This window comes from Vulpes lagopus, chromosome 15 (assembly GCF_018345385.1).
Source record: "Vulpes lagopus strain Blue_001 chromosome 15, ASM1834538v1, whole genome shotgun sequence".
In the NCBI taxonomy this organism is placed as follows: domain Eukaryota; kingdom Metazoa; phylum Chordata; class Mammalia; order Carnivora; family Canidae; genus Vulpes; species Vulpes lagopus.
In genome coordinates, this window is record NC_054838.1 from 27,464,198 (window position 1) to 27,478,274 (window position 14,077).

Genomic DNA, 14,077 nt, shown 5'->3' on the forward strand with positions numbered 1-14,077 from the left:
TTAATATCTGTTTGTTTCTTTTAATCTCTATGAATACAAGACAAAACACAGGTAATATTCTTATAGCTACCTATCTTCTTTCCCTTCAGTTATATGACTGTTTTTTTGTTTGTTTGTTTGTTTGTTTGTTTGTTTGTTTTAAATGTGTTTTAGGCTTCATTCTTTCTTTGGGGCTTGTGTTAAAACTCCCAAGTAGTTCATGTTTTTCAGAATTACCAGTGTAGCCTGAACTGTATTTTAAATTTCTCCAAATATGGCCTATTCTGTTTGCCTCAGTGGTATTCACTGTAGCCTATTTATTCTTTTGGCATTCAGATGTTTAATTGTTACAGAGCCCTGGGTTATTAATCTGTAAATTGAATTGCAAAATTCAATAAGCAATTGAATGACTTTACATAAATCTGACAGAGCTATTGGTTTTTAATAAGAAAATTTATTATCTCCTAAAACTGAAAGTCCAGAAGCAGAGAAATTCCAGTTAAGTTATATAGTAGCTCACTGGAGCCATCAAGTTTCTTTTTACCTTTCTTCTCTGCTTTCCTTGGTGTGTCAGCTCTTTTCTCAGGTAGCTCACATCATGACTGCAGGATGAGTACAACAATTTCATACATCACATACAGATATGACAATGGGGACAGGAAAAAGAGACGGTCCCTTTTTGTGAGTCTCTCAGGAAAGAGAAAACCTTTCCCAGAAGTCCCTAGGAGATTTGCCTTATGTCTGTTGGCCACAACTGTGTCACACACCTTAGCCTAAAAATAGTTCCTGGTAAGAGGAATGGAACCATCATGACTGACTTTGATCAATTAGAAATTGCTCTCTAGGGCTGGCCCCAGGCCAGTCCCTCCATTGAATAAATGGCAGTATCCAGGAAGGTGGATCCTTCTGAGGGGAGAGAACCCCTTCTGGGTTTTTGTTAGAAAGGACAAAAGGCAGAGGAGAAAGAAAATTAATCAGGCAACCAAGAATATATACTATATTAGATTATTTAATAAATGGTTTTAGAACATTGACTTTTTATTTGGTCTTATACATGCCAGTGAGATTAAATAGGTTGATAGAATTGTTCAAATATCCTTTTTAAAATCTTTTTCTTTGTCTATGTATAATATCAGTTACTGAGAGAGGAATATAAATATCTCCAACTATAATTGTGGCCTTGTGCATTTTTCTTTTCAACACTGTCAGTTTTTGTCTCATGTCTTTTGATCTCTGTTATTAGGTGCATGCAGATTTAGGATTGTTGTCTTTTTTTTTTTTTTTTTAAGATTTTGTTTATTTGAAAGAGAGAGACAGCACAAGTAGGGAAGAGAGAGAGAAGTAGGCTCCCCACAGAGCAGGGAGCCAGAAGTGGGACTCAATCCCAGGACACTAGGATCATGACCTGAGCCAAAGGCAGATGCTTAACCAACTGAGCCATCCAAGTGCCTCAGGATTATTGTCTTTTTTAAGAAAATTGTTATTATTGAAGTATGGTTGACTTTTGTATCTTCTTGATGAAATCACCTCCTTTTTGTAAAGCATTGCTCTTTTTCTCTGGTAATACTTCTAGTTTTAATATCTTCTTTTCTGATACTAATGTAGCCATCCAACTTTCTTATACTGTTTGCACTATATATCTTGTTTCATCATTTTACTTTTAACCTGCCTATCCTTTGTGTTTAAAATGCATCTCTTTGGTTGCATGGCTAGATTATTTATTTATTCATAGAGACAGAGAGAGAGAGAGAGAGAGAGAGAGAGAGAGGGGCAGAGACACAGGCAGAGGGAGAAGGAGGCACCATGCAGAGAGCCTGATGTGGGACTTGATCCAGGGTCTCCAGGATCAAGCCCTAGGCTGCAGGTGGCGCTAACCTGCTGCGCCACCGAGGCTGCCCTTTTTAATACTTTATAACTAGTTGCTCTAGAGTTGGGTCTCAGCCTCCATGTTATGGATGTTTTGGGCCAGAATAATTCTTTGCCATGAGAGGCTAACCTGCACATTATAGGATGTTTAACAGCAGTTCTGATCTATGCCTAGATCAGATACTGGTAGCCATAGGCTCTGTCATGACAATGAAAAATGTCTCCAGTAGTTGCCACCTATGGAGGTTAGGAGTAAGGTGCCCTAGAACTCAGCTCTAGAGCTTACATTATACATTTTTAATTTATAGTAGTCTGTCTTGAAGTAATAATACCACTTCCCATGTTGTGTTAGAATCTTAGAATAAGTACACTGCTATTTTCTCTCTCTCATCCTGTACTATGGTTGTCTTGCTTTTTAATTCTATATGTTGTAACCCCACGTTGCATTGCTATTATTTTTGCTTTAAACAATTTTCTTTTAAAGATAGAACAAAAGAGGAGTAAAAAGTCTTTTATATTTACCAAGCTTTCATCTTGTAGTTTTCCTAGTCTAGCCCTGGTATCAGTCATTTTTCAGACGAACCCTAATTCCTTTTAGTGGAAAGTAAGAATTAGCTAGAATCTGGGTGCTAGATATGCTACTGCTATGTTACATTTGTGTGTATATATATGTATGCACACACATGTACATCTATACACACTCATATTTATATTTGTATTTCTGTATGTCGAAAACTGTGGGTTCCTACTGATATATCTAATTTCAATTAAACAACTCTAGTTTTCTCCTTTTCCTTCATTGACAGCGAAAAACCTAAATTCCATTATCTTTCATATAGTTACTTATCAGTTCCCTACAATGCAACTAATCTGTTGTTGCTGTTGCCGCCATCTCCATGCAGATGCCTTCTTCACTCAGGCTCTGACATCCTGCAGACTCCTCCATCACCCACCTGTTTCTGACACCCTCCTCACATCACCCTATTGCATGGATGCTAGTCTCACCCTTCTTAGCTTTGACACCCATGGCAGGCTGCCCTACTACCAAGAAGGTCTTCTCACTTAGTTTGGATTCTGATACTACCTTAGCCATTTCTTCCAATGGATACTCTGCTCAAGTTTTGAGACTCTGTTAGGTGGCTTATGGTCATGGAACCCCCTCTCTCTTACTTGGGGTCTAACTCTATATGCATGCTGTCCCCTGAGTTTCTCCACCATGGACTCCCCTCCTCATCTTACTCTGATTCCTGTGCTAGCCCAGTTTCTGCAGTGGGCTCTGACATTTCATGCTAAGCCACTCTTCTGCTTAGCTGCCTAGTTGCTCATCTTGCTTTGCACCAGCTGACAGCTTTAGTGCTGAATTGTTTGGGAAACAAATGGCAAAAGGAAGAGGACCTTTTACTGGTTAAAACAAAAATAGCCTTCATTACTATTTGTAATAATAGATTTGAATAATTATTTGATTATCTTCTCTTGAAACCCTTCTGAAGGTAGGGACTGTTTCATGGATACAGTATAGGTTCCCAAGGATCTAGCTCAGGAAAGTATATGCTCAGGAAATTTTTACTGAATGAACAAATACTCAGGTTAAGTACTTCAGTCAGATCATACCACTGTTAATGTGTTTATGTGTTGAAGGCATGACTTGAACCTAGTTCTGATTCTAAAGTTACCTGACTGCTTTTACATCAGATACTTTTACTATAAAAACCTACATGGAGAACAGAGGGAATTTCCCATGTGCACAATTTATCTCAGTTAATACAGGAGTTCATTATAAATTCAGTATAAAGGTGAAAACTTTTAAATAGTTTAAAAATAATATCTTTCCCTTGTAAAAAACTTTATACTCCTTGAGTCATAAAATGTTGGTGCATAACGGGGCTCCTGAGATAATCTAGTTCAGCACAACTTAGCAGTATAACATACACATGTCACTAAAATACGAGTATTTGCAGAGGGGTAGGGTTGGGTGAGGTGGGAGAATCTATAGGGCATGGAGAATTCAACAGGTGAAGGCACCGAGGCCCTGGGAATCAGATGAATTCTTAAAGTTTCTTTTCTGTGTTTATCATTCTCCAGAAACATTTTATGTAGGAATGTGATATTTAAAATTTTTTCATTAAAAAAATAATAAAATAAAATTTTTTCTATAGTACAATGTAATTGTCATAATGGGGGTGTGGAAGTAGAAGGTATGAAATAGCCTAAGAATTTAACAGTTAGGCTATTAATTTATGAGTCTCATTTTGGCAGTGGCTCAAAAAGTTGATGAGTTACATTTCAGGTTGTTAGGAAAATTAAATCATTTACAGATAAATAGTTTGTGTTGTTGAAGAATTATAAGAAAATTACCAATGAAATATCTGGGAGAGGGAAGAATTTCTTTCAAATTCATTCATCTTTAGTGGAAGTTACTGGTACTCCTTACCTAGTGCTAGTATTAGCATTGCCCTGAGAAGCAATGTCTTAATATACCTTATGTCATCAGAATTGTTTTGCTGTGGATGTATTAAGTATGCCCACTTGTAATTTTCCACAGATTACTTAATGACCCAGTTAGTGTTCTCAAGAAATGACTTTAAGTTATAGATCATTAGAAATGAAATCTAAAAAAACTACTTTGCCATGCTGAATAGTTCAAAAGATGAATGTTTCAATGTGAAATATTTTCTCATGCCTTGTTTAAATTGACGTACTGGAACCTGAAAAGTAATATTTTAAAAAATGGATTACAAATAAGATTCAAATTTAGTGTGCTTTGTTCTTATATTATTCACATTAAACCTATAATTCCTAACAGGAAATTTATTGAGAGACGTATCCTTCCTGATATTTTATCGCTTCCACTCTGTTTTCCAAGGGAAAATCAATTTTTTTGAGTATGAAAGCAATCATGCCTCCTTTGCAAAGTTTGAGGACTGTATATCAAATATATAAAATACCACATATTATTTTTTAAAAAAAATACCACATATTATATATGACATTTAACAGGTGCTCAATCATTGGTTCTATTGATTTACCTAGTCTTTATCATCATCTATAAGAAGTAGCATTAAAGTATGCTTTACTATTAAATTCTTTTCCTCTTACTCTTCTGCAGGAGTATCTACATCAGCGATCAAAATGGCATCAACCAGACTTCCTTCTCCTAAAAGTTTAGTTGGTGCCCCAACTCAGATTCTTGCACAGTTTCCTAAGCAGCATCAACAGTCTCCTAAGCAGCAGTTACATCAAGTGCAGCAACAGACCCAGCAACAGGTGGCGCAGCCTGCTCCAGTATCTCATCAGCAACAGCCTCAGCAATCTCCTTTGCCACCTGGTATCAAGCCTACTATTCAAATCAAACAGGAGTCAGGTAACTGGAAAATATTTACAAGATGTAATTCTTTCCCATTCACTACTTCTCTGAAGACTGAGTATATATGGATATACAGTTTCCTCAAGCAACAGAGTTTCAATTCCAAAATATATTTTGAGAGCCTCCTGTTGGACATACGTATATAGAAAGAACTGGAATTTTGGAATAGAAATGAGAGAAAAAAGCAATTTGCTCAGCAGGAGCAGTTATTTTTAGTGAATCCTCCAGGGAGATAAGGAAGCTAAGGAAGCAAACACAGGTTTTAGAATTATACTCTGGACAGATTGGGGTTATAGAAAGTAAGCGGTTGAAAAATTATTCTGGAGAGTTTTGTGTTAGAATGCTATATTATGAACTTGGCATAAAACTGTATGGGCAGAGGTGCTAAGATTATAGGACACTGTATACAATGATGGAGTTTGTGGAATAATAATTTAGAAGTTTATTGAAAACATCTGAGTGGCTCAGTTGGTTCAGTGTCTGCCATCATCAGGTCATGATCCTGTGGTCCTGGGACCAAGCCCCACTTTGGGCTCCCTGCTCAGCGGGGAGCCTGCTTCTTTCTCTCTCTCTGCAGTTCCTCCTGCTTTATGCACTTGCTCTCTCACCTTCTCTCTGTCAAATAAATAAATAAATAAACAAAATCTTAAAAAAAAAAGTCATCTTCAGCTTCTGAGGAAGCAGGACACTCAGTGGAAGCTATTCATAAAAGTATTGAATAGAAAAGCAGGTAGGATGGGGTTTCAAACACAAGGTAATTTAAAAGACTCTTAATATACTTAATATCTTTAAGAAATAAAAATGGATTTTTTCTTCCTTCAATGAATATGAACTTTTATTGGTGATAAAAGAAGCATTTGGAAGATGGTGACATTTTCAGCTTGTTTGGTTTTGTTTTTTGATAGAAACATTTTATTTAGTTTTTGAGAAATGATTGACATATAACATTGTATTACTTATAGATGTACAACATAATGATTTATTTATATATTTCAAAATGATTACAGTAAGCTTAGTTAACATCCAGTATCACACATAGTCAGACATTTTTTTTCTTATAATGAGAATATTTAAGATTTATTCTGTAAGCCACTTTCTGATATAGTATTGTTAACTATAGTCACCATACTGTGTTATGTGCTCAAGATTTATTTGTTTTGTAGCTGGAATGTTATACCTTTTGACCACCTTTACCCATTTTGGCCAGCCCTCCACCCTCGGCCTCTCACAGCTACCAATATTCTTTGTATCTGTGAATCCTTTTTTTATTTGTTTTTTTAAGATTCTACATGTAAATGAGATTATACAGTATGTGTCTTTGTCTGTCTTACTTATTTCACTTAACAGAAAGCCCTCAAGGTCCATCCATGTTACTGGAAATGCCAGGATTTCTTTCTTTCTTGCAGTTTTTTTTTTTTTAAGATTTTATTTATTCATGAGAGACACACAGAGAGAGAGGCAGGGACACAGGCAGAGGGAGAGCAGGCTCCATGCAGGGAGCCCGACGTGGGACTTGATCCTGGGTCTCCAGGATCACGCCCTGGGCTGAAGGCGGCGCTAAACTGCTGAGCCACCCGGGCTGCCCCATTTTTGCGGCTTTTATTTTAATTTGTTACTTAACATACAGTGTTATATTAGTTTCAGGTGTATAATACAGTGATTCTATAATTCCCTTGTATCACTGGGTAGCTCATCACAAGTACACTCCTTAATCACCATTACCTGTTTCACCCATCTCCCCATCCCCCTCTCCTCTGGTAGCCATTAGTTTGTTCTCTGTAGTTAAGAGTCTGTTTCTTTTTCTTTTTTTTTTTTTTTTAATTTAAAGATTTATTTATTTATTCATGAGAGACACAGACTGAAAAAGAGAAGCAGAGACATAGGCAGAGGGAGAAGCAGGCTCCTTGAAGAGAGCCCAGTGCGGGACTCAATCCCGGATTCTGGTTTCATGACCTGAGCCAAAGGCAGGCACCCAACTGGGAGCCACCCAGGCATCCCTAAGAGCCTGTTTCTTAGTTTCTCTCTCTCTCTCTTCTTCCCTTTGCTTATTTGTTTTGTTTCTTAAATTCCACATTTCAGTGAACTTACAGTATTTGTCTTTCTCCAACTGACTTTGTTTAGCATTATATTCTCTAGCTCCCTTCATGTTGTTCTAAATGACAAGATTTCATCTTTCATTATGGCCAAATAATATTCGTGTGTGTGTGTGTGTGTGTGTGTGTGTATCACATCTTCCTTATTCATTCATCTATCTATAGACACCTTGGCTGCTTCCATAGTTTAGCTATTGAAAATAATGCAGTAAACACCAGGGGTACCTTTATCACTTCAAATCAGTCGAGATTGTTGCTCATAGGGTAGTTCTGTTTTTAACTTTTTGAGAATCCTTGTAACCTCCATACTGTCTTCCACGGTGGTTGCACGAGTTTGCATTGCCACCAACAGTGCATGAGGCTTCCTTTTTCTTCACATTCTTGCCATCACCTGTTGTTTCTTGTGGTTTTGATGTTAGCCATTCTGACAGGTGTGAAGTGATATCTCATTGTAGTTTGGATTTGCATTTCCTTGAGGATAGGTGATGATGAGCATCTTTTCATATTCCTGTTGGCCATCTGGATGTCATCTTTGGAGGAGTATTTGTTCATGTCTTCTGCCCATTTTTTAAATTGGATTATTTGTTTTTTGGGTGTTGAGTTTTATAAGTTCTTTATATAGTTTGGATATTAACCCTTTATCAGATATGTCATTTGCAAATATATTCTCCCATTTCGTAGGTTGCCTTTTAGTTTTATTGATGTTTCCTTCACTATGTAGAAGCTTTTTCTTTTGACGTAATTCCCAAGTTTATTTTTGCTTATTGTTTCCTTTGCCTCAGAAGACATGTCTGGAAAAAAGTTGCTAGAGGCAATGTCAGAAAAGTTACTGTTTTCCCTTCTAGGATTTTTATAGTTTCAGGTCTCACATTTAGGTTTGTAATCCATTTGAATTTATTTTTGTGTATGGTGTAAGAAAATGGTCCAGTTTCTCTCCTCTCCCTCCCTCCCTTCCTCTCTCTCTCTCTTTCCCTCCCTCTTTTTTTTTTTTTAAAGATTTTATTCATTCATTCATTTGTTTCTGAAATTCAGAGAGAGAGAGAGACAGAGAGAGAGACGCAGAGACACAGGCAGAGGGAGGAGCAGGCTCCATGCAGGGAGCTTGACATGGGACTCCATCCTGGATCTCCAGAATCAGGCCCTGGGCCAAAGGCAGCGCTAAACCGCTGAGCCACCTGGGCTGCCATCTCTCTCTCTTTTTTTTTAAGATTTTATTTATTTGAGATAGAGCCAGTGAGAGACAGAGCATAAGCAGAGGGACAGAGGGAAAAGCAGGTTCCCCACTGAGCAGGGGGCCTGACATGGGGCTCCGTCTCAGAACTCTGGAATCATCATGACCTGAGCTGAAGGTAGATGGTAAACCAACTGAGCCACCCAGTTGCCCCAAAGTAGTCCAGTTTCATTCTTTTGCATGTTAATGTCCAGTTTTCCCAATACCATTTTTTCAAGAGAGTTTTTCCCATAGGATATTCTTTCCTGTGTTGTCAAAAGTTAATTAACCAACTAATTGTGAGTTTATATTTGGATTTTTTTGTTCTGTTCCATTGATTTACGTGTCTATTTTTATGCCAGTTCCATACTGCTTTGATAACTATAGCTTTGTGATATAACTTGAAGTCTAGGGGGACCCCTGGGTGGCTCAGCGGTTTGGTGCCTGCCTTTGGCCCAGGGCACGATCCTGGAGTCCCGGGATCAAGTCCCGCGTCGGGCTTCCGGCATGGGGCCTGCTTCTCCCTCTGCCTGTGTCTCTGCCTCTCTCTCTGTGTGTGTCTATCATAAATAAATAAATAAATCTTTAAAAAAAAATAACCTTTGAAGTCTGGAATTGTAATGCCTCCAGCTTTGCTTTTCTTTTTCAAGATTGCTTTGGCTATTTGGGGCCTTTTGATTCCATACCAATTTTAGGAGTTCTAACACTGTGGGAAGTGCTAGTGGTATTTTGCTAGGGATTGCATTAATTGTGTAGAATACTTTGGGGTAGTATAGACGTTTTAACAATATTTTTTCTTTCAATCCATGAACATAGAATATCTTCTCATTTCTTTGTGTCATCTTCAATTTCTTTGATTAGCGTTTTACTGTATTCAGAGTACAGCTTTCAAAATACAGCTCTTTTACCTCTTTGGTTTCATTCCTCATTGCTTTGGGGGCAACTATAAATAGGATTGTTTTCTTAATTTCTTTTTTGCCGGTTCATTATTGGTGTATAGAAATGCAACAGATTTCTGTACATTGATTTTGTATCCTGTGAATTTACTGACTTCATTTATTAGTTCTAGCAGGTTTTTTTTTTTTTTTTAGTCTTTCAGGTTTACTCTATAGTGTCATGTCATCTGCCAATAGTTAAAGTTTGACTTCTTCCTTACCAATTTAGATGCCTTTTTTTCTTTTTGTTCTCTGATTGCTGTGGCTAGGACTTCCAGTTCTAAGTTGGATAAAAGTGGTGAGAGTAGACATCCTTGTCTTGTTCCTGAGCTTAGTGGGAAAGCTCTCAGATTTTCCCTGTTGAGTATGATCTTTTCTGTGGGTTTTTCATAGATGGCCTTTATTATATTGAGGTATGTTCCCTCTAAACGTACTTTGTTGAAGGCTTTTATCATGAATGATTGTTGTACTTAAATGCTTTTTCTGCATCTACTGAAATGATTATATGGTTCTTATCCTTTCTCTTATTCATGTGATGTATCACGTTGATTTACAACTGTTGAATCACCCTTGCAAACCAGGAGCAAATCCTGCTTGGATGGTGGTAAATGATTTTGTTAATATGTTATTGGATTCAGTTTGCTAGTATGTTGTTGAAGATTTTTGCTTCTGTGTTCATTAGAAATATTGGCCTATAGTAGTTTTTTTTCTGATATCTTTACTGGTTTTGTTATTAGGGTAATGCTTGTCTTATCCCAAAAATGAATTTTTAATCATCTCTTATAGGTTTTTTTTTTTTTTTATTTTTTTATTTTATGATAGTCACAGAGAGAGAGAGAGGCAGAGACATAGGCAGAGGGAGAAGCAGGCTCCATGCACCGGGAGCCCGATGTGGGATTTGATCCCGGGTCTCCAAGATCGCGCCCTGGGCCAAAGGCAGGCGCCAAACCGCTGCGCCACCCAGGGATCCCTAATCATCTCTTGAACAGCAGGGGTGGGAGATACTAAAAAATTTCTAGTGAGCAAGGTATGGTTAATTATACAAAATCTAATATGACTATTAAAACCTGTATGATATTATATATTCATTGTGTTGTTTGAATTCTTTTTTTTAAGGTTTTATTTAGTCATGAGAGACTCATGAATAATAAATAATTATAATAACAATAACAATAATAAGCAGGCTCTATGCAGGAGCCTGATGCGGGACTTGATCGAGGAACTCCGAGAAGAAGACGCTTAACTGCTGAGCCACCCAGGCATCCTTGGATTCTCTTTTACTCTGTGTGAAAATACTTATAAAAGCTTTTCTAGATTGACTGAAAACCTCAGTTTTCTAACCTTATTATTCCCATACATCTTAAGTTCCTCAGTTGTAGAGTCTCGTTTCATGACTACTTTAAGAACTCTAACCATCATAATTATAGGAGGAATATGTTATTAATAAAATCCCAATAATAGCTCTAGGTTTTTCTCTCACAGTAGATTTTGATTCAGTCTTGTTTATCAGTTTTTCTTTTTAGAAAGCATTTAAATTCGGGCAGCCCGGGTGGCTCAGCAGTTTAGTGCCTGCCTTTGGCCCAGGGTGGGATCCTGGAGTCCGGTGATCAAGTCCTGCATCAGGCTTCCTGCATGGAGCCTGCTTCTCCCTCTGCCTGTGTCTCTGCCTCTCTCTCTCTCTCTCTGTCTCTCATGAATAAATAAATTTAAAAAAATTTTTTTAATTAAAAAAATTTAAATTCAATTAGTTAACATATACTATATTATTGGTTTCAGAGGTAGAGGTCACTGAATCATCAGTTGCATATAATACCCAGTGCTCATTACATCACATGCCCTCCTTAATGTCCATCACATTGTTATCTCATTCCCCTACCTCTTTCCCCTCCACCAACCCTCAGTTTGTTTCCTATGATTAAGAGTCTCTTATAGTTTCTCTCCCTCTCTGATTTTTTTAAAATATTTTATTTATTTATGAGAGACACACACGGAGAGAGAGAGAGAGGCAGAGGGAGACACAGACTCCATGCAGGGAGCCCGACATGGGACTCGATCCCGGGTCTCCAGGATCACGCCCTGGGCTGAAGGCAGCACTAAACCGCTGAGCCACCTAGGCTGCCCTCCCTCTCTGATTTTGTCTTGTTTTATTTTTCCTCTTTTCCCCTATGTTCCTCTGTTTTGTTTCTTAAATTTATAGATGAGTGAGATCATATGATAATTGTCTTTCTCTGATTGACTTAATTTCATTTGGCGTAATACCCTCTAATTCTATCCACATCATTGCAAATGGCAAGACTTCATTTTATTCTTGATGGCTGAGTAGTATTCCATATCTATGTATCTGTATCTGTATCTGTATCTATATCTATACACACACACACATACACCAGATCTTTATCCATTCATCTCTCAGTGAACATCTGGGCTCTTTCCATAGTTTGGCTATTGTGGACATTGCTGCTATAAATATTGGGGTACAGGTGTCCCTTTGAATCACTACATTTGTATCTTTGGGTAAATCCCTAGTAGTGCAATTGCTGGGTCATAGGGTAGCTCTATTTTCAACTTTTTGAGGAACCTCCATACTGGTTTCCAGAGTGGCTGTACCAGCTTGCATTCCCACTAACGGCACAAGAGGGTTCCCTTTTCTCCGCATCCTTGCCAACATCTGTCATTTCCTGACTTGTTCATTTTAGCCATTCTGACTGGTGTGAGGTAGTATCTCATTGTGGTTTTGATAGTATTTCCCTGATGCTGAGTGATTTGGAGCATTTTTTCATGTCTGTTGGCCATTTGTATGTCTTTGGAGAAATGTCTCTTCATGTCTTCCGCCCATTTCTTGATTGGATTATTTGTTCTTTGGGTTTCAATTTGATAAATTCTTTATAGATTTAGGATACTAGCCCTTTATCTGATGCGTCATTTGCAAATATCTTCTCCCATTCTATATGTTGCTTTTGGTTTTGTCGACTGTTTCCGTTGCTGTGCAAAAACTTTTTATCTTCATGAAGTCCCAGTGGTTAATTTTTGTCTTTTCTCCATGTTGTTTTATTTTCATTTCATTTCATTTCTCATATGAAATGAGTTTGAACAACTAGTATATGTTTCAGAACCCTTGTATTTCATTTTTTGTGTTCAGTTTTATTCATTGTCCATATTTCTACTGTGATATTTTTCTCATCAGTTTCTGAGAATTTTATTTTATTTATTTAATTTTTTTTAAAGATTTTATTCGTTTACTCATGAGAGATACAGAGAGAAATGCAGAGACATAAGCAGAGGGAGAAGCAGGCTCCTTGTGGGGAGCCTGATGCGGGACTTGATCCCAGAAACCCAGGGATCATGACCTGAGCGGAAGGCAGACGTTCAACCACTGAGACACCCAGGCATCCCGAGAATTTTATTATATCAGGATAATTGGCAAGCCCTTTGTGCAAATCTCATGATTTGCAGAGATTTTCTTCCCAGTTTGTTTGTTGCTGACTTTATTTATGGGGACTTATAATATGTTGATTTTTTATCGCTATATAGTTGAATTTATCAGTGTAGTCTTTAATGCTTCTAGATTTTTAGTCACAATTCACATTTTTTTACATTTAAATATTTTGCAGTTTATCCCAGTATGAGGTATTGATAAGGAATTGATAGTCTTGAGAAATTGATTTGTAATTTTTTTGTGTACAGTCTTTGTCAAGCTTTAGTTTAATATTATATGTGCTTTCAATAAAGAATTGTAATGTTTTATTCTTTTAAGATACTTGGAATTTTTTTTAAAAGCTTTATTGAGATATAATTTACATACCATTCACATAACCCATACAAAGTGTATATAGTACAGTAGAGTTTCGTATATTCATAGATATGTGTGACCTTCAACCACAGTTGATTTTAGAACATTTCACCACTTCGAAAAGTAACCCTGTGACCTTTAATTCTCATTCTCTATACCCTGTGACAGCCTCTCCAGCCCTAGGCAACCACTGATCTACTTTTTGTCTCTGGATTTCTATATTCTGGATTTTCATATGAATGGTCTCATATAATATGTGGTCTTTTGTGACCGGTTTCTTTCACTTAACAATGTTTTCAAAATTCATACATGTATTAGTACTTCATTCCTTTTTATGGCCAAATAATACTTCACATTATGTTCATACATTTGTCCATTGATCTACATTTGGGTTTTTTCTACCTGTTGGTTTTTATGAGTATATTTTGTGGAAAGCATTCATGTGTAAGTTTTAGGTATTCAGTTCTCTTGTATATATACTTTGGAGTGGAATTGCTCAGTTGTATGGTTACTATGTATAATTGTTTGAGAAACTACTAGACTGTTTTCCAAAATGATGGTACCATTTTACATCTCCATTAGTGTATGGGGTTCTAATCTCTCTGCATTCTTTCTAACGTTTGTTATTCTCTGACTTTTTGATTCTAGCCCTCTTCATTTGTGTGAAATGGTATTTCATTCTGGTTTTGATTTGCATTTCTCTGATAACTAAGGATGTCAAGCATCTTTTCCTGTGCTTATTGGCCCTTTTTATATCCTCCTTGGAGAAAAATTTATTTATATCCTTTGTCTACTTTTAAATTGGATGTCTTTTTATCACTGTGTTGTAAAATTTTTTTT

At 37.0% G+C, this 14,077-nt stretch overlaps 1 protein-coding gene across 10 annotated transcripts in view; it reads left to right on the forward strand.

Moving 5' to 3' along the window:
• The window catches only part of EMSY (EMSY transcriptional repressor, BRCA2 interacting), a 92,699-nt gene that overhangs the window by 36,724 nt on the left and 41,898 nt on the right, over positions 1–14,077 (forward strand). For all 10 annotated transcript variants that reach the window (XM_041730169.1, XM_041730165.1, XM_041730159.1 and 7 more), the window contains one exon: positions 4,952–5,206. In XM_041730169.1, the coding sequence (XP_041586103.1) occupies positions 4,952–5,206 (255 nt within the window). The remainder of the gene's footprint in view (positions 1–4,951; positions 5,207–14,077) is intronic.